Raw genomic sequence first — 23,341 nt, 5'->3', positions numbered from 1 at the left:
AAGCTGATTCCAGAATGTATTGATTTTATAAAAATAATAGAAGAATCACAAACATTGAATGTCTCCAAAGTCAAGGTTATGTTCATTAAAAATAAACATAGGAAACAACTTTGTTGTTATTTTACATTAAATAGCTATTTTACATGAAATCACAAATATTTACAACGTGGCCCCTAAATAAAGCTTATTTTCATATTGTATATAATCGCGCCAAATCATTTTTACATATAACTCAATATATTAAATGTAGTGATTATTGTGAAACATTTCAAATGATATTATAGTTACCTACTTTTGACTTATAACCCATAGGACAGCTGAAAATTAAGACATGTTGGTAAAATTTAAAAAGAGATAGGACTATGATATCAATTTATACACTTTCAATTAAATCACTGGAATAGAAACAACAAATTTAGATGCGAGATATCTTTTTAATACTTTAACACATGAAAGTTTCAGTCTAGAATGAATTTATCGATTGAATTTCCAAAACAGGGCAAAAATTACGAAATGATAAAGAAAGAAGGACGGAAACAATGTTGTCAGCTGATTTAAAAAAATGTATAGATATTGAAATGATCTACACATCAAAACTATTTCTTAATTTGTTCATAGTTTCATTAAATATACTACAGAATAATCTAAATATGTATCAATTTTGGAATTTTATTGTCATCAAAAGGTTTTCTTGATATAAAAATTCAATTATTTTTCCAAGTATCCAAACCAAATGATATTTTTAATCTGGTAAATTTTTAAACTATATTTTCAAGGAAATTGTATAGTTGAACAGTTTTGTCAATACATGTCTAATAATGTATATATAGATATACCAAATATCGTGAATTCAATTTAGTTCTTTCAGAAAACTATTCCATAAATCTCTAGATCAAGGATTCTTTTAAAAACTTGGCAATGTTTATTGATAGTTCGCTGCTGTGTCGACTAATGAATGTGGCGCCCTCTATATTGTCAATGTTGTTAGGCTTACCAAATGGAGTCTAATGGAGTCGATTTAATGAAAATTCTTTGAAAAGAAAATCAATTCGAAAGCATGAAAAATTCCTTTGATATGGTAAACAAATGAATTTTTATTTAAAAATTATAAATTAGGAAAGTGCAAAATATTGTGCGTGCAAGTGAACGCTTTAAAGTGAAATGTTTACAATCTAGACATGGGAGACACCTCTGCTGTTTGTCACTAGAAATTTCAACGATTTTCCTGGCAATATTGCATTTTTCCGTTGAGTTAACATGGAATTTACTTTCTTTGCATGTTATTGGATACAAATATAAACTTTTGGAATGCTGAAATCATCCCCTATAAGTATAGCCACAGGCAATGATGAAAATTTTATTCTTTTACTTTTAATTGCTGTGAATGCTCATCAACGTCTCCAATACTTATATGTATAAGTAGAAATCAGTATTATATGAAGTATAACCAATATGCTCGAGGAAGAAAAAAAATCTTACTGTATTTTTTTGTTGCAGACCTAATTATGACTATTCTTCATATTCAGGTATTGGATAGCTATGTAGTAAGTCCATTTTTTATTTAAAGTTTATCAAGCTCTATTCTCTAAAACAGAATGTTACTTTGTTTACAACATGAAACATGTAAACAATGGTAACTATTCATTCAAAACTATATTGTTGTTGGACATTTTCTCTTTTATTTTGGTTTAGATTCTGGGTAATATGCTAAATAACAATATTGAAACTTTATGTCAAAACCTAGAAAAAAATTTTTCTTTCTTACTGCATATCAAATGTACATCAACATAAGAGGCTTTACCTCAAACTCTACTGTTATTTCTTGATGTCAGTCTGAGAAAACGTCTTAAAAGTTTAATTCCTATGATTTTATGTTGACCATATCTTTATTAATACATTTATGTTATGAATAAAGACAGGTTAATTTAGACTTGTTCAGACTATAAACAAAGGAATATTTTCTTCCAAAATTAATCTTGAGGATGTAATCAGTTCCATGATTCAGTAATGTTGAATAACCAGAATAAAAATACAATAATAGAATTATCTATATATTTGACACAATTTTGATCCACCGAATTCTGCAAAAAACTTGGGTATTTCATTTAACAAAGATATGTTTATTTTCAAAGTATTATGTGATATAATTCTTTTAAGAGTAGATTGAGTCAAATCATTTGGAGTTTCTAAGATATTTGTATAACTAATTTTTCATTAATTCTAGAGAAAATGGATGAATTAGGAGCATAATTGCCCCTTTACTTCAAAGATTTTTGTAACATCTTTATAGTAAAAAACTAAATTTATCATAGTCATAAACATTTAGTAAAAGAGAGTAAGTGATGCAAAGCATGAATCCTGTGTGTTTAAAAAAGTAAATTGTAGTGGAAATTTAGTTAAACAAAATGTCAAAAAATATAGATGATAACCATAAACATCCATATATTTATAGTTTATTTATCAACCAAAAACTTTTGTCACTTTAGTAGCTTGTTTTACCAACTTTTTATTGTTTATTTATTCAAGTTACTCATCTTAATAACTAAAATGACCTTGATTCTTTTCCTTAATAAATTGCTCAATATTGTCCAATATTGAAGCAAATCACACTAAAAAAATAGTAAATAGGTAAATAGAAACACACTTTAGACCTAGGTGAACATTATTATTTAATACATCTGGAGTTGTGAGATTAAAGCTAGATCCCAATTTTGTAATTTGTGTATGATGTAATGAGCTCTTTGTTCCTATTCTTCCACAAAAATTACAATAACACATCTTTTTGTCCCATGTCCGTAATCGGATTTAGGTGATTTCTCATTTACACAATGACACTAGATAAGACATTTTTATATCTTTGTCTATTTATTTATTCATTCTTTGGATTTCTAGTGAACAAAGATATGGAAAAATCATGGGTTCTGTTTAAGCTATATGGATGGAATTTAGTAAACATGAAAATTACTGTTACTTTTGTATTACTAAGCCTTTTTAAAAAATCTGTCTACTCAATTTTTACATTTAAATAAAGTCTAACAAAAGATGATTATGGAAATGATACAGAAATTGAATTAATAATAACTTTTGCTTGGATTAACATTAATAATTTTTTCAACTTTCTAAGTGTACCTATCATAATGAATTGTTGGGCTAATAACAAAATGAACCTGTACACCAGCTGTATGACAGGTACCACCAACTCTCTCTACAGTGAGGAGAAATATGTCCACAAAATATAGTTTTCAAATTCTGCGGCTTGTAACCTTTTCTCTGGGTATTCATTGCCATGTTATTATTATTATGAACACAGAGAAGTATATTCAATTAAATTGGTGAATACAATAATTAATATTATTTGTGATTGAAGTCTTATTAAGAATTAGCTACGATTTGAATATTTTGATTCAAACTTAATACAGGTTAATAAATTAAATGATATTAAAAGAAAAAGCAACAATTTAACAAAAAAAAAAAAGAAAAAAATTCCAAAGAACAAACTATATTTTTAATATGTTTTAGGCTGCACAGAGGAAATAAGCCTGTGCACCAATTAAGTGCAATGTCACAGAGAGTTAAAAGGCCTAATCGTTCTGAAGATGGCTCAATTCCTAATAAAAGGCGGAAAGTAAGTTTAGTTTATTTAAGAATTCATATTTGTTTTTGCATCGAAACAAAATTCAATTTTCATCTTTTACTTTGTTGTTGATTTAAAAGAAAATAAAAACAAATTTTTGATCCCCATGTCTAGGATATTCTATAAACAAATACATTTTATTCTATTTCTTAGCGCACGGCGGCGGAAGAAGAAGAAACGACCTCCTTGGCAGCAGCATCGACAATCAATTCAGCTGCTACAAGTGGTAATGCTAGTGGGACTGGAGGGGCAACCAATGCTGCTTGGCAGCCACCTCGTACAAATGAGTTGAAGAGTATCTATAACCGTACTACAACCGAAGCACCAGCAGAATTATTCCGTAAAGATCTGATCAGGTAATTACATTTTACTCGCCTGCCTACCTACTAGAATTTATTATATTATCTTTATTAGATAGTTGTTATATTTTAGTACATGGAATGTATTCTAAAACATAACATAAAAGCAATAAATAACTAACTTCAAGCTAAACTTAACAATGAGGACTAACTCTCTCTCTAGAGACTGGTGTAGAGTGGAGTCCACCAAAACATACAATCCTACAATCTTTTTTTGTTATTTTTCTTTAGTTTATTTTTCTACAATTTCCAATGATTTATATTATAAATGGATTAATTCGAGCTTTGTAAGCAACACATTACTAACAAAAAGTCCACTGATATCAGTAGATACTATAGGTATAGATATTAAAATTAATTGTTTGCTTCAAAACAGAGTATAAATAATTTTCTACACATAAGAGTGCAATTGAAGAAAATATCGAGCATTAAGCAGTGTCATGCATTTCCATTTTATTTGGTAAAAAGGAGTTCCGAAATTTCCTTGAAATTAATGGTTGTAGTGGTTTGCAGGGACAACTATAATCCTTCAAGATGTTCATGTATTTGTTTAAAATATTCCAACCCTGATGATAATGGGTTACTTATCCATAATTGAATGCTAAAAATATGCCATAATGAATGAGTATTGCCAAATAATCACAACAGTAACTATTTATTTAGCTGGTAAATAAATATGTTAAACAAACATGACATATTTCAATACAAATTATTGGCAAAAATTAATTTTTTTTTCAGTGCTATGAAGCTTCCTGATTCCGAGCAATTAGCCTCCAGTGAATATTGGGTGATAGTAGATCAATGGAAACAGGAATGGGAAAGAGGTGTACAGGTACCTGTGAACCCCGATAGTCTGCCAGAACCATTGGTCACCATAAAACCCAGCTCATCTTGTTCTTCTTCGTTTAGACCACTTACAGATTTTAAATTGTAAGTATAACTATTATGCAGTTTTCTGCGATTCATACTTAAGTATAAAATAAAAATTGTGAAGATGAATGATAAATAATTTTTGTTGTTCACACAATGGATATGGAGGTGATTGCCCGATTATGTGTAGTTCCAAGGAGTCAGTACAATTGAATGATTGTTATTAAAGATTTTTGTTGCTTGTATTCGAAAGACCAATTTGTTAAAAGAACTGATTTAGTTTATAATTTGTTTATTGATGTATATTTCTAACGATCAAATTAGGATTGATTACATACTCTCCTCTTTACAACTACTCTGACTTAGTGAGATCCCCTCTTATATAGATGCCAATCCCCCCTTGTTATATATTACAAGAATTTTGTATAATTTTTTTTCTAATTAGTTTCCGATTAGTTAATTTTGTTGCTTCAGCTAATTTCTCAAAAATAATGTCAATGGTAACTTTATATTGAAGTAGCAAACATGTTGTTAATACAATAACCAAGTCTCTTTATGGAAAAATTTGCTACTAATTAATAATTCTCAACAAATTAGCAACATATTTTTTACTGTTAATTTTTAGACCTGTTTTGTATGACTCCAAATCTAACAATGTGTTAATAGCAGTTTTTGTATTTTTCTCTAATTCAGTGTAAGTTTCATAAGAAATTGCTAAATTTTCGTGAATTTGAAAATAGAAGTTCACGATTATTAAAGTGAGAGACTATTTCAACCCACTTTTTTGGATTGATACAATTCTGTTATTTTTTCATTTGGCAATTTTGTTTTCCATAACGTATAGTTTCATATAAACACACTTGTCGTATATATATCATTTTCAGATATTGAATATTGAAAATAAAAACCTTTTAAAAAATTCGGGATATTCTGGGACAAAAAACCTGAATCCGGGACAAATATTGCTTCCAGAAAAATCTGAAACACAAGGTGGAAATTTTTTACACTAAGCTTAAATTTTAATTTTTAGTTTAGATTTTAGACATTCTAAGCTTTTAAAACTTATTTTTTTGGTGGGGAGAAATAATTATAATTTTATAAAATTTTGCAATCATATTTTGAACTATGGCTATAATTTTTTTACATAATTTCATCCAAAAATAAGAACATTACACTGTGATGTCCGCTGAAGGTTGTGAGTTTCGTTTTCCAATTGTGCACATTGTAGCCATTCCGATTTTCATCTAAAACCAAAAAGGTTTTGATTTTACAATAATTTATTTCCTAAGAATATAAACATCAATTTATAGAAAAATAATGAAAATTTATATTTTTTCAGGCGTTGGTACAATTTACTTCGATTATCACGATTTTTTCTCTAATTATGCAAAGAAAAATACCTTTAGAATCTCATTAATCTGCGATTTCAGCACAATACGGCAATCCTTCTTCCTCATAGACTCTGTTTAGCGATTGCAGTAGTGCTTTTCTACTGGCTCACGCGCTGGTTATCCATTTGTTCGGCATAATTGAAGCTTTTTTAAATTCAACAAAGTATACATAGATTAATATTTTTTTTACATCATTACTTACTACAAACACATAACCCTTTCTAAGCTTTGCCAAAAAACACTCTTGATTTGATTGGGATAGATATCTTTCATATTTTAAATTTCTGTCTACATGTCTGCTTTTCATGTTTTTCTCTATGTTTTTGTTATCTCATTTCTAGTTTTTTCAATCTTTCCATCATCATACTTGACTAATATAACTTTACTCATATTATTTGTTTGACACCATTGTTAGAAAATACATTATTATATCTAGCCTATAAACACATGTCAAAAAATATACTTAGTTGTGGTAAATAAGTTAACATACAATATTATTGATTTTTAATAATACCATTATTTGAAATATCTCAGTTTATATAAAACCTTTAAATAGGCTTTATAAAAATTATTTTTTTTCCAGGCACAAAACTAAATATACTCGCATTACAAAAGATGAAAATTTTAACACGGATGAACATGTCCTATCTCAAGCGCCTGCCAAAGCGGAAGCTGCATGCTCTTATGACTTAGATGAATGTGATGTAGCTTGGCTCAAAATCTTGAACGCAGAACGAGCCGCGTCAGGCTTAGGACCTGTCTACGAAGAAGAATTGGAAAGGGTGATGGAGAGGCTAGAATTATGCTGTTGGGAAAAAATTCAATCGATACTCAGGAACGAAGAAGGTTTAGGTAAGTTGTTGGACTTTATTCACCATAATATTTTTACAGATACTATTTTTTTTAACAATCATTTTGTGGTTTAATAAGCTAGGAACTGAATTTAAATTTTAAATCTGTACTGGGTATCCCTAAAGATTGCCAACCACTAGGAGAAATTCCTTGGGTCAAATTATGCTTATTGGGATAGGGAACTTATGCCTACAAATGCATCCTTTCCAAGATACAGGGTATTAAAATTTTGAAAATAAAACGATTTTTTGTCGATAAATTTCAAATGATTGATTGTTATTGAATTTTTTTGACAATTATCAGGTTAATAAAGGACTTGTTCTAACATGAATAGATGATTTCTAGTTTTTTCCAGACGCGTGAGGACCCTTTTTCCACCCTTGAATTTTTTTAAATTTTTGAATCCTACCATCATTCCTTGATAAAAAAAGTAACATTTGACTACGCTAAAATTAATTGTTTTCGAGAAAATCATCATTTTGAGGCCACTCTTGTGACTGTTTATAGAAAAATACAAAACAGTTTCTTTTGAATCAACTTATATCGATAGGTTAATAGTATCCTACAAAATGATATTTGATCTTTTTCTTTAAAAAAATGTTATATTCTACTAATCTAAACCTGTTTTCCGGATATTTTTGATTAACTAATGCAATTCAGATGACTATTTTACAAAGAAATCATGCAGAATAAAAATATAACATCCAATTAACACATCTTAAACACAAATTAGCTGAAATACAATAAATTAAAACAACTGTTCAAATTGTCTACCTCCTTTGTTTACACAAGCCCTGTCTATTCACAGCATTGTTAAGTGCATGTTGCACAAAACATTAGGCGTATTAGAAATTTTTTCTATTGCTGCTTGTATACACCAACAAGATCTTCCTCATTTTCTACCAGACTTTGGTAGACGAGAGACTTCATATGCCCCTACAGAAAAAACTCATTCTATTATCAACCTGATAATTGTCAAAAAGTTTCTATAAAAATCTATCACACCATTTGAAATCTATCTTGGAAAGAATGCGTTTCCGAACATAACTGTAACACCTGGCAAAATCATTGAAATCAAGTTACTTCGGCTCTACGCGACGTGAATTAAACTAGATAGATATTTTATACTCAGCATATAAAGTGATTTAGTTTCTGGTAGAAGAATAGCTTATTTCCAAAATATAATATCTCGTCATTACACTTAAATTAAATGTATTTTATCTCATGATTCCCTTAACATAATTTAACTATTTCTTCTTCAGAAATATTTCATACACTTAGAATAACTTTTAAAAAACTTTATTTTTTACACAATGACTTGATAAATGGAACTTTTTTACAATTTTTTGTTAATGATAGTTACAACTTTTCGTAAATGAGTGAAAAAAAAACAACAATTAAAATTTGCACGAGAATTAATAATTTAATTATGCTGATGTCGTATCTTCTCATTATTCTTGTCGTGATATACACATTTCTATATTATGTATTGATACTCATGCTAATGGCCACAGTTGTCACATGTATGTTAAATAAAAGAAAATTAAGAAAATTGAAGACTTACTCAAATATGTACTTATACATTTCAGGAATTGAATACGATGAAAATGTTATATGTGACGTTTGTCGGTCACCGGATTCAGAAGAAGGAAACGAAATGGTATTTTGTGATAGTTGCAATATTTGCGTTCACCAAGCCTGTTATGGTATCACTCGAATTCCTGAAGGTCAATGGTTGTGCTGTACATGTAACATTGGTAAGAGGCCGGAATGTGTATTGTGTCCTAATAAAGGAGGGGCTATGAAATGTCTTAGAACTGGCCAAAAATGGGCTCACGTCTCTTGTGCTCTTTGGATACCTGAAGTCAGTATAGGTATGTATTTATTCACTTTTATCGTATACATTTAAATATAAACATTTAATTATGTCTAATAAACAAATTAGATATGATCAAAAATATGACGATTTTTGTAGTCAAAATTACTTACCCTGCTATTTCAATTGGTATGTCTTATACTATCATATGCTAAGACAAGTCTTAAGTTTGAACCTGTTCCATTTCGTGATCTGCTACTATGGCTACTTTAGTAAAACCAAATTTGCAATGTCTGTCATAAAACATGGATGCTAAAGAAAGCATTAAGTTATGTTTAATTAAAGGTAAAAAAGTGCAAAAGAAGCTTACAACGTGTTATAATTACGAACTCAGAACGTGTTGTCATACGAGTGCTATTTGAGTTGTTTACAGATGCTTGAAACATTCTTCTTGGACAAAAGATCGAATTAAATCTCTAACATCTTTGTACGATGATTTTCTATGATTTTCGATGTGGATTAAACCAACAACAATATGAAGCATCACCTCGAGCCACGGTGTTTTGCTGGTTTTCCGAATACAATCGTGGTCACACTTCATTAAAGGATGCATTTCGTGAAGGTTCTCGAAAATGGGCTAATGTGCCAGAAACTATGTGTAAACTATATTGCAAGATCGTTATGTGACATACCGTGAGATTGAGGCATACTTGGGCATTATTTTCACTTGCATACATACAATATTGCATGAACATTTGGCTGTCAAAAAGATTTGTCCGCGTTGGATACAGCATAATTTTACAATTGCGTTTGACAACATAGAACAGTCAATTCTGAATGGTACACCAGCATTTGCTTGCCAGAAATATTCGAAACAATCAGGGAAACCTAACCAAAATATCGAATTGATGGGTCATCCGCTGTACAGTCCTTGTTTGGCACCAACTGATTTCTTGTTATTCCCGCAGATCAAAAATAAATTGTGAGCTCAACGCTTTTCTAGACCTGAAGAAGCGGTTGATGTGTTTTGGAGGTACCTCAATCAAAATGAGAAAAATGCTTCAACAATTAGTCCAAACCCATGGAAAAGTGTATTAATCTTAATGGAGAATATTTTGAAAAACAATAAAGGCATATCCAATTATAAATATTTGTTTTTATTTGTTTATATCAAAACTTAAGTAGTAACCTTTATAATAGTAGTAGTTTCTTTGAAGAAGTAAGGTGAGTCGTTAAAAGTGGAAATTGGTCATTTAAAAACTAGCAACGATTGAGACACCCTTCAGATAAAAAATAGTTAGGAGCTCAAAATCTTTAAGGGTTTGTACAAAGTATTTTGACACAAACGCGTGATTTGTCCCAAGACTTTTCACTGATGAACAGAAAAGGGAATTGTACTTTAATTTGCATGGAACTCAAAGAACATCTTCATGCTGATCTGAATTTTATGTCAAAAGTTCGGAGTTCTCACTGGAGGAACTGACTTGCCCGAAAAAGGTCTTCAAAGTGGAACATTAAGGACAGGGACATTTTTTTCTTTAATTGTCAAGGCATAGTATGATCAGAGTTCATTCCTTATGGATAGAACATGTGAGAAACAATATGCAAAGAAAATGGCCTGAAAATTCGACCACCGGCTTTCCTTCATTATGACAACCCGCTGTGCCACAAGTTCACATCCACCTTTAGCTATATATTGCCTCTGATTCTTTCCCAAAATAAAAAATATACTAAAAGGGAAACGTTTTATCAACAATCCTGACATGGTGAGGGCCAAGACAGCAGAAGGTCGCTGTTCTGAAATTAACCTTCCAGAAGTTTTTCCACTCATGGAATCCAATGTTGAAAATAGTGTATTCCTAGCCAACAGCTATATACTATCAAATAAACAATTCTTAAACACTGACCTAAAATTTTTCCCACTGATTTTTTCTACCCTCGTTTCTATTGCAAGATATATTATAGTTTGATATAAGCAATAGAAATGAAAGACTAAATTATACAACAACTTACATTCCAGATGGCTAATTTGATACCTTCAAATTCATATTTGGTCTGTTGTGTATTATTCTGTGTAATTTTCCTTTTTTTTTTGTTGAGTTGATCTGTCCGTTTTTGTACTGGAGCGAATTTCACGTTTAAACTCTGTTATTTTTACGATTTGGGGTCATTGGTTCACTCCTCATAGTGTAAAAGTATGGTTCTACTTTCACTTCAGCACTACCCGGGAAGGAGATATCATAGTGCTTCCACTACTAAGTAAGGGAGACGCGTCTACTTCACCCATGAACAAGAAATCTAAATCAGAAATAATATTAGTAAATAATTGGATAACCAATTATATTACAGACCAATACCAGTTCGGGAATGGTCTGAAATTTTCCACAACCCAATAGTGACAAAAAAAGGTTGAAATAGAATTGATCATACCACTGAAGACAATAAAAGTTAACCACAGCAAACCCTAGATTAAACCAAGCTTGTTTCAAGAAATAGATCTAAAAAGGAAACTTTGGGACAAGTATGTAAAAAGTGGAAAACCTGAATTTTATGGGCTGGTGCTTGAAAGTTCCCGAAAACAGATTTTCAAATACGTAAACCGGAAAAGTGGTTAGTGATTGCGAACAAGTAGCTGAAGCATTTGTAACACAAATTTTAGCAGACATTTACTAAGGTCACAAATCTTAATACATTGCCTAGTTTGCCGGACAACACTAGTGCAATAAATATTTATTGCACTCATCTGTCATTATAGTACAGATGTTCGTGATCAAGACAAACTTAAACATTCAAATCATCAAAATATTTAGTCCTTTTCCTGTGAGATTGTAATACGCCTCAAACAATTGCGGATTTTATTTTATTATTAATAATATTTATTATGTACTGAATTAAGAAATTACTAGAAAATGCATTTTTAACTAAAATGCCATATGATTACAATTTATAAACACAAGCGCAACTCTGCTGTACTAAAAATGTCAGGAAAAATAAATGATAGTGATGAAGAAGAATTTGTTTGGGCCACTCTAGAAGTTAGTGAAATCAAAAAAACTATATGAAATTCGTTATAATCTTTTTAAAGAGTGGTGCTTCGATAAAAAAAATTGTAAATCTTACATAAAAAGTACTTCTTGCTTATTTTTTAAAGAGATCGAAATATATTCATTTCTCATCATTTTATATATTTTAAAAATTAAAAAAAACTAATGGCATTTATGAAGCGGAACTATGCAGAATTTCGGTCAAAAAAGTCCAAAGCAGTCAATAGGGGACACATTTATCAATTTCTAAGAAAAGTAAGTCAGTAATTATTGTTTAGCTGTTGTTGAGTATTGAAGACATAGAAGGTTAAAGAAGGATTAAATGTGATCTCTTTATACCGTAAATACACAAAATTACGTCCCAGTCATATTCCACATTTTTTATCAATTACCGAAATGTCCAAGTTATTGGTGTAAAAGACATTTATAAAATTTCGTATGAAATTACAAAATTTGTGAATTTGAAGAATCCTGAGCTACACACAGGTCACTGCTTCAGGAGTTCATCATCAACACTTCTTGCAGATACTAGACCAGATATATTAGAGCTCAAACGACACGGCGGATGGAAATCGTCGACAGTAGCGGAAGGACACGTAGGGCAATATCTTGCAAACAAACTCAATGTTGCAAAACAAATAATTCAAGCTGAAGAAAATGATAATGTACAGATACCAAGTACTAGTACATTTAGAGAAGTCACAAATCAAGGAGTAGAATTAAAAAATAATTCACTAAGAAATATTAATATTGAAAATCGCAAAAATTGTACATTTACTTTTAATATTAATGGGACAAATAATATTCAAGTTGAATTATTCCTAATTACTAGTTCCTTACTATTTTTATATTATATTATATATTACATTATATTATTTTATATATACGTTTTCTATACCTAAATAAAACAATTTTTTAATGAACTTAGAAAGAATATTGTATGCAACTCGTGCAAAAAGTTACTTTTTGCACTTGTAACATAAATAACTATTATGTTTGATACAAATTTTGAATGTATTTATTTTATCATTTATCTGTTTGTATTTAGTTTGATATAAATAAACATTATGGAGGAAATTTAAAAAAAAAACATGAATTTAACAATGAATACAATTTTATTGTTGAATAACTTTTAAACGGTAAATTTGATCGAAAAAAGCATTTAGTTCTTTATTGTAGAGCTTTAAATTTCCTACAAGAAATAGCTGTTGAGTATTTTTAGCTACATTTGTTTCAGTGGAAAAAAGTTAACTACCAAAAGTCATTATTGTGAATATTACGGGCTGGTTTCCGTCTGATATATTTTTTTAGGTCATAACCTAAAAACTTTAGGGGCGTTTGCGGAACAAAATCCAATTTGGGAAATAACGGACACAGTAGTATATTGATTATGAATGGCTTTCACAAGGGTATGATTTATACTGTTTCTTGGAGTGCTTCCTCCAATTTCGTAATGGGTACTTTATCATAAGCTTTCTGTAAACTGATTACATGCTCTACTACCCGGATCACTAATATTTTCTCAATTTAAAAAAAAAATCAGTATATTTGCAGACTCCTTATTGTCCCTTTTGGATGCCGTTAATTATCTCGTCACTCCTGATGGGAATCATTAGGATCTGTTATTCATATATTAAGTGATACAATGTGTCTCTTATTTTACCCTCCATTAATGTATCGTCTCGGATTACCTAATTTTTGTTTTATATTAATATGACTGTGAAGAATCATAAATCTACCTATTTAACTTTTAGTTACTATTGTATTCGTTGAGATTTATTGTACACTGACCGCTCCTAATGGGAACCAACGTCATATTTAAGCGATTTCAAATGTCCCATTAACGTATCAAATTACTTACTTTTATTTTAAATTAATGTGACTCTAACGACTACAAATATAATTAATTATAGCTCTTGTATACAATAAGTATAGATTAGTATTTAAGAGAGCATATACAGGGATAGTGTGTTCTTAATATTCTTGAGATCCAACGAGTACAGTACTCATTTTATTGAATATGAATAATAATGTTGGAAATTTTTGGATAGATATTTTCTGGTACTGTTCTAATTCAAGTACTTATTGTTTTTTCAGGATGCGTAGAAAAAATGGAACCAATAACGAAAGTTTCCAGCATTCCGCAAAGTCGATGGGCTCTTATATGCGTTCTTTGTCGAGAACGAGTTGGTGCTTGTATACAGTGTTCGGTAAAGACTTGTAAAACCGCTTATCATGTAACATGTGCATTTAAACACGGCCTCGAAATGAGAGCCATAATCGAAGACGAAAATGCCGATGACGGCGTAAAACTTAGATCCTATTGCGAAAAACACAGTAAATCTAGTAAAAAAGAAAAAAGTATATGTTCGGGATCGGAAGATGACGACTGTAAGAGAAAAAAACGAAAAGATATGACTTCCGAAGAAAAAAATCAGGCTCGAGCTATCCGTTTACAAGAAATAGAAGCGGAATTTTTCAAGCACGTTTCTATCAAAGATATATCTATAACATTCACCCTAGACAACGATGCATTAATATATATCTATAACTATTGGAAATTAAAGAGAAAAGCCGGTTTTAATAAACCATTACTACCTCCGAAATCCGAAGATGTAGATGTACTATCCCATAAAAGAGAACAGGCCGATGTAGAAAAAATGAAGATGTTTGTTCAGTTGAGGCAAGATCTCGAAAGGGTGAGAAATTTATGTTATATGGTTAGCAGACGAGAAAAACTTTCTAGAAGCTTTTTCCGTATGAGGGAGCAAACCTTCCATAAACAAGCAGCAGTTCTAGAATCGCCACCGACATTACCTCCTTCCGTGATCGAAGCCGTCATCGAGGCTAATCATGGTCCGTCAATTTACGACAGGCTCTATTCACACAATGAAGCTGAAGATCATACGGATGATTTTGAAACTATATTAGCAAGAATAGCGGGTAAATCTCCCGGTCATTCTGGCGATGAATCTAAAATTGAAGTTAACGGCTTGTTCAAAGATGTTAAAAATAATCCTTATAAAAAAGTGTACTTCAACGGATCTTCCAAACGCAGAAGCGTTAGTCTGTATAGTAGCAGTATGTCAGAACCGAGCAGTAGTGATGAAAAACCTAAAGATAATAAAGAAAATAGATTACATACTGATACTGACGATGAAAAACCTTCGGCATCTAATTCAACAAAAAAGATACCTAGGAAACATAATAACGTCAGTAAAGTTGTGGATCATAAGCGGCGAAAGAAACACAGTATGTTAAAAAGTATTGTGGATACTAGCAGTGAAGAGGATATAGAACCTTCGAAAAAAGACTGGGGACAATTTTCTAGATCGAGGTTAAGTCAAATGGATAAAGAATTAGGCGAATCAGCTAGCGATAGCGACGACCTTATGATACCTATTACATCATTACACAAAGATGACAATCACAAAACTGCCGCAAACTCTATGTCGTCTATTTATTCAGACACTGATAGTTCTGATGATTCAGGGAAAAACGATGATAAATCTTCGAACGCAACTACCGATTCTCAAAGCAGGTTGCGTACAAAAGCAGCAGTTAAAGAATTTATACAAAAACCACCGAAATGCAATAAAAATAGTAATAATGCAGACATTAAAAAGAAATCAAAAGTCGATGAGGCTAAAAAAGAAAAGGACACAAAGAAAAAAGACTATGTACCTTCTGATCTCATTGTTCCTCAAAGACAAGCAGCAAAAAAGGCCACGGAAAATCTAAAAATCACTACTACTTCAAGAACCAAAGACCATCCTGTTCCGGTAGAAGAACCTCTTATTAAATTGGAAGAAAAAGCGAAACCCAAACAGAAAGCGAAAGCCTGCAAAGAAAGTGATGTGAAAGATATGGAAGTTAGGGAGAAACAAATAAAAGATAAAGAAAAAGAATTGGTAAAAGAAGAAAAGCCCAAAGATAAAGAACTATCGAAAGAAATCAAAGAAAAGAAAAAAGACAAAGAAAAGGAAAATAAATTGGAAGTATTTGATATAGAAAAAGAAATAGAAAAAGAATTATTATATGTTCCACAAAGACAAGCTGCTAAGAAAGCTGCAGAACATATAAAGAGTGGACTTGGAAAGCCGATACCACAAACTAATGAAATACCTCAATCACAAGAAACTTTGGATAAAATTAAGAAAGAATTCGAAACAACAAAGAAAGTTGATGGTAGCAAAAAGTCAGATACTAAAAGTGATAACGAACCAATAAAACCAGCTAAAATATCAGAAAGTAAAAGAAAGTCTTCCACTAATTCGAGCAGTAATTCGTCTTCCTCTACAAATAGCTCATCGGATTCATCCAGTTCTTCAAGTTCAGATAGCGAAGAACCATCAGATGAAAAACCATCTCAACAGCCGCGATCGGAGAGTAATAAGCGGTCCAATGTCAAAGACTTGCCCTTTCTTGACAAGGGAGCCAGGTCTGCGGCAACCTCTGGTTCCTCAAGCTCAAGCGATTCCAGTCCCCCCTCTTCACCCACAAAGAAACCTTCGTCCCCTTCACCAATTCCCGTATCCCAAACAGACTCTCCATCGCGAGCCGCAAATGAACATGCTACCAAAATCAAAAGGAGTCCCGATAAGAAGCAGCCTTCGGCGACTTCTAAACGAGAAGAACAACAGCAATCACGATCGTCTAGAGGACGAGGAAGAGCTCCTAGAGGTCGTCCCAAGACATCAAACTCTAGTGAACGGCTCGGAGATGTTAATGTCAGGAATAGAGATATGTCTGATAGCCAACGTGTCAGTATGGAAAGAGAATCTAAAATTGCGAAAGGACGAAAGGGAAAATCAAATACAAGAGATAGTTTGGACGAAAAGGAAACCTCAGTCGATAAATTACTCTCTCCGGTCCGTAAAACGGATAAAAAAATGAAGGATGATAAAACATCTGAAACTTGTACATTAGAAAAAGAGATTCTCGAGAGAAAAGCGGACAAAGTAGGTGCAGTAACAAAAAGCAAATCATCCATGTTTGAACGACTATTTGGCACTCCTGAGAAAAAAGAAGTCAAATCGGAAAAAATAGATAACTTGGAGAAAGTTGAAAAGACGGAAAAAGTAAAGAAAGACTTATCGAAAATACTAGACAAGCCTTCTAAAGTTGAAAGACCTCTTATAGCACCTGAAAAACTTACAATTCCCGACAAAAATAATTTTGTGGACAAGTCCAAAACTATACTGGAAAAATCTAATAAAACTGTCGAATCTCCGAAGCAAATTGTGGAAGATAAATTCCAGCAAAAATGTACATCAGATAAAGTCAAAGAAGAAGATATTCCAAAACCTACGTTACCAGATATTTCCTCAGATAAACCTATAAAAATAGAATCCTTAATAAAATCTCCCAATAAGGAATTAAAAGAACAGATAGACAAAAAACTGGAACAAAAAGAAGACAAGAAAGTAGTTAATAAAAAATCAACAAATAAAACTAGAAGCATAGATGACATTTTCGCTAATAAACTATCAAATAGCGAAACCAAAGAAAACGAAATCGATATCAAAAAACCTCCGACTCCAAAACAAATAAAAACTACCGATGAAATAACGTTAGCGGACAAAATAGTAGACGATCATTTGCAGATACACAAAGCGAAAGATCTGTTTCGTCAATCGGAAGGCGTTCAGGAGGCTTTTACGGTAACACCAGATGTAGCTAAAACGTTACTTAACGATCTCGAGGCCGAAAAGAAAAATTTCGTGAAACCAATCGGCTTAACCAATCAAGTATTACAAAATCGTTCCATTTTTTCACCGCAACCGCACGTTAAAGACGCAACTGATTTCCTGGATTTAGTTAACTTTGATATGGATATTAGTAAAGATGATGATATAATTAAAAGTACTCTATCTTGGAACTTTAACGCCAATAACACTATAGTAAGGGAAGATACCAAAGAAGATAGTGCTAGAGAAACGTTAAATTTGGTGGAAAAACTTAGAATGGGATTGTCGAAAAAATCGGGAGGTAATGAATTGGACGAACCTACCACAAGCGAAACCGATCCACGGATACCTTTTCATCAAGAAATACCTTCTGAATCTACAAATGAGGAAGCTAAAGAACCTCCGATTAATAAATTATTACCAGCGTGTGATATCGCCTCTGCTAAAGAATTTTCGCATACCAACAAAGATACTCAACAAGATTATAATTATTTAAATAATATTCCTCCTAATGTATCTAAAGATATTGTTCAACCAAACGAAAGTCTAACAGCTCACAGTGCGCCGGTAGAAGGTGACGAACGATGGGTACCGCCCAGCGAAAATTATACCGACATACATTCGGTAGATCAACGATTTAACATAGATCCTGCTGTACCATCGATTAGTAATGATTCTGTGATACCATCGATAGTTCAAGATACCGTCGTTCCCCATTATATAGATCAATTCGGAAACAATAATACCGACCAACAACAACACAAAAAGCAATTTAATTCTTTACCCGCTCAACTAGAAGCTAGACTACATGACGAAGTACTGAAATCGACGCCGATAATTAGAAATAGGATATCTCAGACGCCGCTCAGTGAAACTCCTATGGATTCTATGAATAGTCCAATGCCTTATTCAAACATTCATCCACAAGCTAAATGGGCTGACTGCGAGGTCATGCCGAATAGACGGTAAGATTATTTTTATTTAATGCCATCCTTATTTGCCACAATTTGTGTATCTTATTATCATATTATTATTTGAAATGTTACTGTTGCACATTTATTATTACTAAGATAGATATGAGGCTAAGGAACCAAAAACCCCTACAACGATGCCTTTACAGATATGTTCTGTATGTGGTTACAGAATATCGATAGTTTGATTTTGTCTGTGGTTCTTATAAGTTGGAAAAACTTATTGTTTACTATGTACCTCTTGTTTGGACCCGGAATTTTGGCCTCCTATCGTGAGTTTATCGGTGCCAAATTCAATTCTTCTACAAATTTCTCCAACATGGTATTTTTAGTAATATGAATAAATTGATAGACAATTAAACAGCCGACTGTCTGCCTCTGAAAGGTTTTATGAAGGCGACTTATAGCAATGTTTTATCCAAAAATAAGTCGTTAAATTTTAGCTCAGATGTTATTGAATAAATATATAAAAGTTCAATAGGGCTTTGACGCGAATCATTTAAAGCTCTGATAAAATCATCTATTTAAACTGATTTTGAAACGACTAAAATTTCAAATTTCATTATTTTCAATAGAAAATTTCGAGAAACTAGCTGATATATCTTTCTGTTAAGTTTATTAGCAATTTTTAAGGTAAATCTAATTCCCCTGTATACTCCTATGTTCTGGTTTATCATCTTTACACTTAGTTATTCACTCGGACAACAAAGGCAACGACGAAACAGACTCACTCGCCAGATTGGAATCAGAGAACCTATCGATGGGTCCAGAACCTATCCTGGTGTGGCCAAAAGCGTTACCATCGCATCTCTGAACGGTTTACACGCAAGACGGGCTCGGAAGAGATGGATAGAGACACCTGGCATGAGACAAGTGAAGGCCCATATTGATGGGCCCCGTGCGTCCCACACCAAACAACTGCTCCAATTAAACGGACGATCCGGAGTGCCGTTGGTGCGTGGAGGAGGAGGACGAAACCGCAGACCACCTGAACTCATTCGAGCGCGGCTTAAACACCTGAGCAAACCTCACAACTTGCCTAATGACAGTACAGGGTTTAAGCTAAAGCGCCTGATGATTTCTCAAAGGACATCGGCCTCTGGTAACGTCAAGTGGGGCGCGACGGGCCTATCTGCAGGCGTATGTACTCAACGGCTGCCTGGCCGTCCACAACTATGAACTATGAACACCTAGTTGATATTGTGTTACTAGTCCATGACCAACTTTGACTTGATTATTTGAGTTGATCATTCTTATGGCTACTTGACCAATAAAGTTGCTGTATCTCTTTTCTATTGTTCATGTTGAAATCGAATTGTGCATCTTCTGCATATAAATATTTGGTTCTTGGCCCATGTACACCTATCCCCGTTTTTTTTTGCATTTTTTAAGCATCAGTATACCATCAATAAAGTGTGTCATATATTCCTATTCCAATTCTTTTTCTCACTCAGCAATACTGGAATGTTCTCGAAATTACTTATTTTTGGTAAATAATTTACTGCAAATTCTAGTAGGATTTTGTATCTATAAATGTTGGAGATTGTTTCCCACATTTCAAACCACTATTATGAAAATTTTCAAAAAATTGCGTTTCTCACTATGGTCTATTATTTAACAGAGTAACTTTAGGTAAATTGAGTTTTTCTTTGGGCTACTGACAACTTCTTTATGGTGTCATATTAATTTATACGATATTTTTGCCAAACGAAACAAAATAATTGGTGGTGGTGACCTAAATCATCGTATTGTCAACAATCCAGTGTCTAATTTTATTTTCTCTATTCATTCAAAATCATTCATTGTATTCTCAATATTTTATTAAATTATCTATCGTGATTGAATGTACGTCAAGATCATAGCATACCTTAATATATTTTGAGCTGCGGTATCAACTAATACTAAAAACTGAAATATCACATCATTTGAAAATATTATTGGAGAATTTTTTAGGATAAGTTCAATTTTACATTTTAATTTTGCTTTGAGTTTATATTTGCACATATTTTAAATTTGATTTTAACAATGAACCCTTAACAACTCGGGTTAATTATTTTATTTTGATTTTCATTATTAACGGCACTATGTCCATATTTAGATCTGTTTCAAGGTCGTCTTCAAGCTCTTCATCGTCGTCGTCAAGCTCTCGTCGAGATGAAGATGAATCACGTCTCCCAGATATGCGAATAGTCAATCATGCAACGTTGGATATGGCGACATCATTCCTAGCCAGTCAAGCTCCACCTCCTTATCCACCAAATCCTTTAGACAACTTTGGTGGTTATTCTGTTCCAGACGGATATCCTGTTAGCTTATTTCCACCACCTAATCTTAATACTCAATTACCTTTTCCACCTACTGGACCTGCTCCGATGTACCATCCACCTGCTTTTGGTGCTCCTTTTCCAGCTTCATCTCATTCCATGCCGCCTATGTCTACTACAAAACCCGTGGAAGAATCTTCAGTTACCTATTCATCGACATGTACAGCCGCGTTTACGTCTTCTCAACATAATATGGCATTTACTGCTGCAATGGTTAATATGCCTCCTTCTACTGTCGAACCTAAGCCGATCGAACAACAACTGGAAGAACATCTGTTGGGACAACCCAATTTGGAGACTGTGGTACCACCTTCTTTAACACCTACCACATCTGCTGAAGAGGTACAGTATTTTCATTAAATCTAATAAAATATACTCCAACCACCAACATACCCATAAAGTAACAATAACTGTTAATACTTAATTTTATTTTGAACAAATAAATTTTTTTTGAGATACTAAAAAAGAATTTTTTAAAATAAATCTGCTTGCTTGTTGAAAATTTTCCATAAAATTGTCATAAAAAGTCGTAGTTTGATTTTTAAATGATTATATTTTCAAAAAATATTCATTTCTTTAAAATAAACATACATAGATTTAGGACGATGTATGAAACTTTTTAATTTTTTTAATATGTCCCAGAAACTAAACTACATAGTCCGGTTAAATCCAATTTCTTCTTAGTAGTCTTTGTTTGAACTTCTTGAGCAAGCAGTAATAGGATTTTATATCTCGACAGTACTTAGTTATATTAGTCTTAACTTAATTTTAAGATCCAGCAGTTTTGGTTAACGATATTTTTGAATCTTTGCCTAGCATTTAATGAAATCTGAGATCTAGTAATATGTTAAATGAAATTAGCATTACTCTTACTACATATTACAATCGATTAAACTCATATCTAACTGAGAGATAATTTAGAAATTATTAAAATTGCTGATACATCCTATAAAATTTATACTTCCTGGGACAGTATTTAGGAGTAATGAAACTAATGTTAGCACTATTAAAGACACCTTCATAGTTGATAAAGGAATTCAGGCTATCCATGAGGATCCCATGAAAGCAACCTGTGAGTCCGCACCCCATAGTTACTAATTTCGAAATTTGATAAAATTGAACCAAAAATAAATCTATAAATAAAAAACAATGTTAGTTTTATGTATTTAGGTTTTAGAGTAAAATAAGAATCAACTAAGGAGTAAAAAATTCTGTGGTCGAGTTTTTTTTTAAATGATCTTCAATAGAGACTACTAATAAAAAACATCACATTAGTGTTATTGCTATATTGATTTTGTTTAAAAAAAGAGAAATATTTGAATATCATATTTATTTACATATTTTGTATAGATTGTTCCATCACCGGCTCTGAGCAACAGTACTCCAACAGCAAATAGCACGCTACCTTCTCCTAGCACATCCTTAAAATCCAATAGTTCGACTGGTAAGAAATCGCCTAGTAAACCAACAAGAACTTCTGCTAGAGTCAGTTCTCAAATGATGAACAAATCGCCTGCCAAAAGTCCAGGAAAAAGTCCGAGACAAGAGACTGCTCTTAAGCAAAGTGGTCCCGGAAGGGGTAAAGCTGATCATAAGCGCGCTCCAAATAAAAGTGGTATTAATAGGGGAGCAGGTGCCTTAAGAGGAAGAGGGCGAGGTAGAAGCAGAGGAAGGTAAGTTTACTTTTGTGGCGATCACGCCATGTGCTCTTTCTTCGACCCCTTACTGTCCGATGTCTGACCCAGTGAATTCAAAGTCACTTTTCTTTTATAACCTCCTTTTTGTATTATCAGCATGCAATTAACTTAATCCTCTTCGATATACATGGTAGCACGATTCAGGAAGAACCAACATATCTACATACTTCTACCTTCCACACTGATCATGATACCCCCTACTATTTCTTACTTACACAAACCCAGACGAGTCGTTTTTGAATTCAAAAGTTAAAGTTGTTTTTCCTCGGGACTGAAGCGAGCAGCTCTCCAATGCCTAGTCGCTTTTAGCAGAGCTACGCTGCTCCTAGAGATTAGGCACGCGTGTTTTATTTTTTGTTTATTAGTAAGTTATTAAACGTTGACTATTGCAATTTCGACCCTAAAACTAGTTACCATACTTGTACTGAAGACGCAATGATGTGAAAACGGGTCTACTAGTTTTGTAAATTTCTAACCAAAAACAATTATTATTAAATAATGTATTAATATATTTTTATATATTGGCTCTTATAGAGGGCGCTGGCTACATTTTTGACCATCTAGCTTTAAATATAACAGCGAATTTTACAGCAAAAACATAGTAATATGTACTATTTCGGTATGCTTCACTGAAAGTAATGCTAAATATGAATTATAAGGTAATAATTATTTCGATTAAAATTATGAAATTAA

General features: G+C 32.3%; 1 protein-coding gene across 3 annotated transcripts in view; it reads left to right on the top strand.

Annotated features, from left to right (window-relative positions):
• Window positions 1-942: 942 nt before the first annotated feature.
• LOC130896750 (PHD finger protein rhinoceros) overlaps window positions 943-23,341 on the top strand; it is a 34,070-nt gene continuing 11,671 nt past the window's right edge. The window contains exons 1-10 of one of the 3 annotated variants that reach the window (XM_057805047.1): window positions 943-1,078; window positions 1,498-1,544; window positions 3,520-3,625; window positions 3,788-3,990; window positions 4,732-4,923; window positions 6,838-7,106; window positions 8,696-8,980; window positions 14,064-18,621; window positions 20,738-21,293; window positions 22,302-22,624. In XM_057805047.1, coding sequence (XP_057661030.1) covers window positions 3,560-3,625; window positions 3,788-3,990; window positions 4,732-4,923; window positions 6,838-7,106; window positions 8,696-8,980; window positions 14,064-18,621; window positions 20,738-21,293; window positions 22,302-22,624 — 6,452 coding nt within the window. In that variant the 5' untranslated portion in view covers window positions 943-1,078; window positions 1,498-1,544; window positions 3,520-3,559. Of the gene's footprint in view, window positions 1,442-1,497; window positions 1,545-3,519; window positions 3,626-3,787; window positions 3,991-4,731; window positions 4,924-6,837; window positions 7,107-8,695; window positions 8,981-14,063; window positions 18,622-20,725; window positions 21,294-22,301; window positions 22,625-23,341 lie in introns of all 3 variants that reach the window. The other 2 variants (XM_057805045.1, XM_057805046.1) reach the window with 2 other exon arrangements.

Source organism: Diorhabda carinulata, chromosome 7 (genome assembly GCF_026250575.1).
Source record: "Diorhabda carinulata isolate Delta chromosome 7, icDioCari1.1, whole genome shotgun sequence".
NCBI lineage: Eukaryota > Metazoa > Arthropoda > Insecta > Coleoptera > Chrysomelidae > Diorhabda > Diorhabda carinulata.
This window is presented reverse-complemented; position numbering and strand designations above follow the sequence as displayed.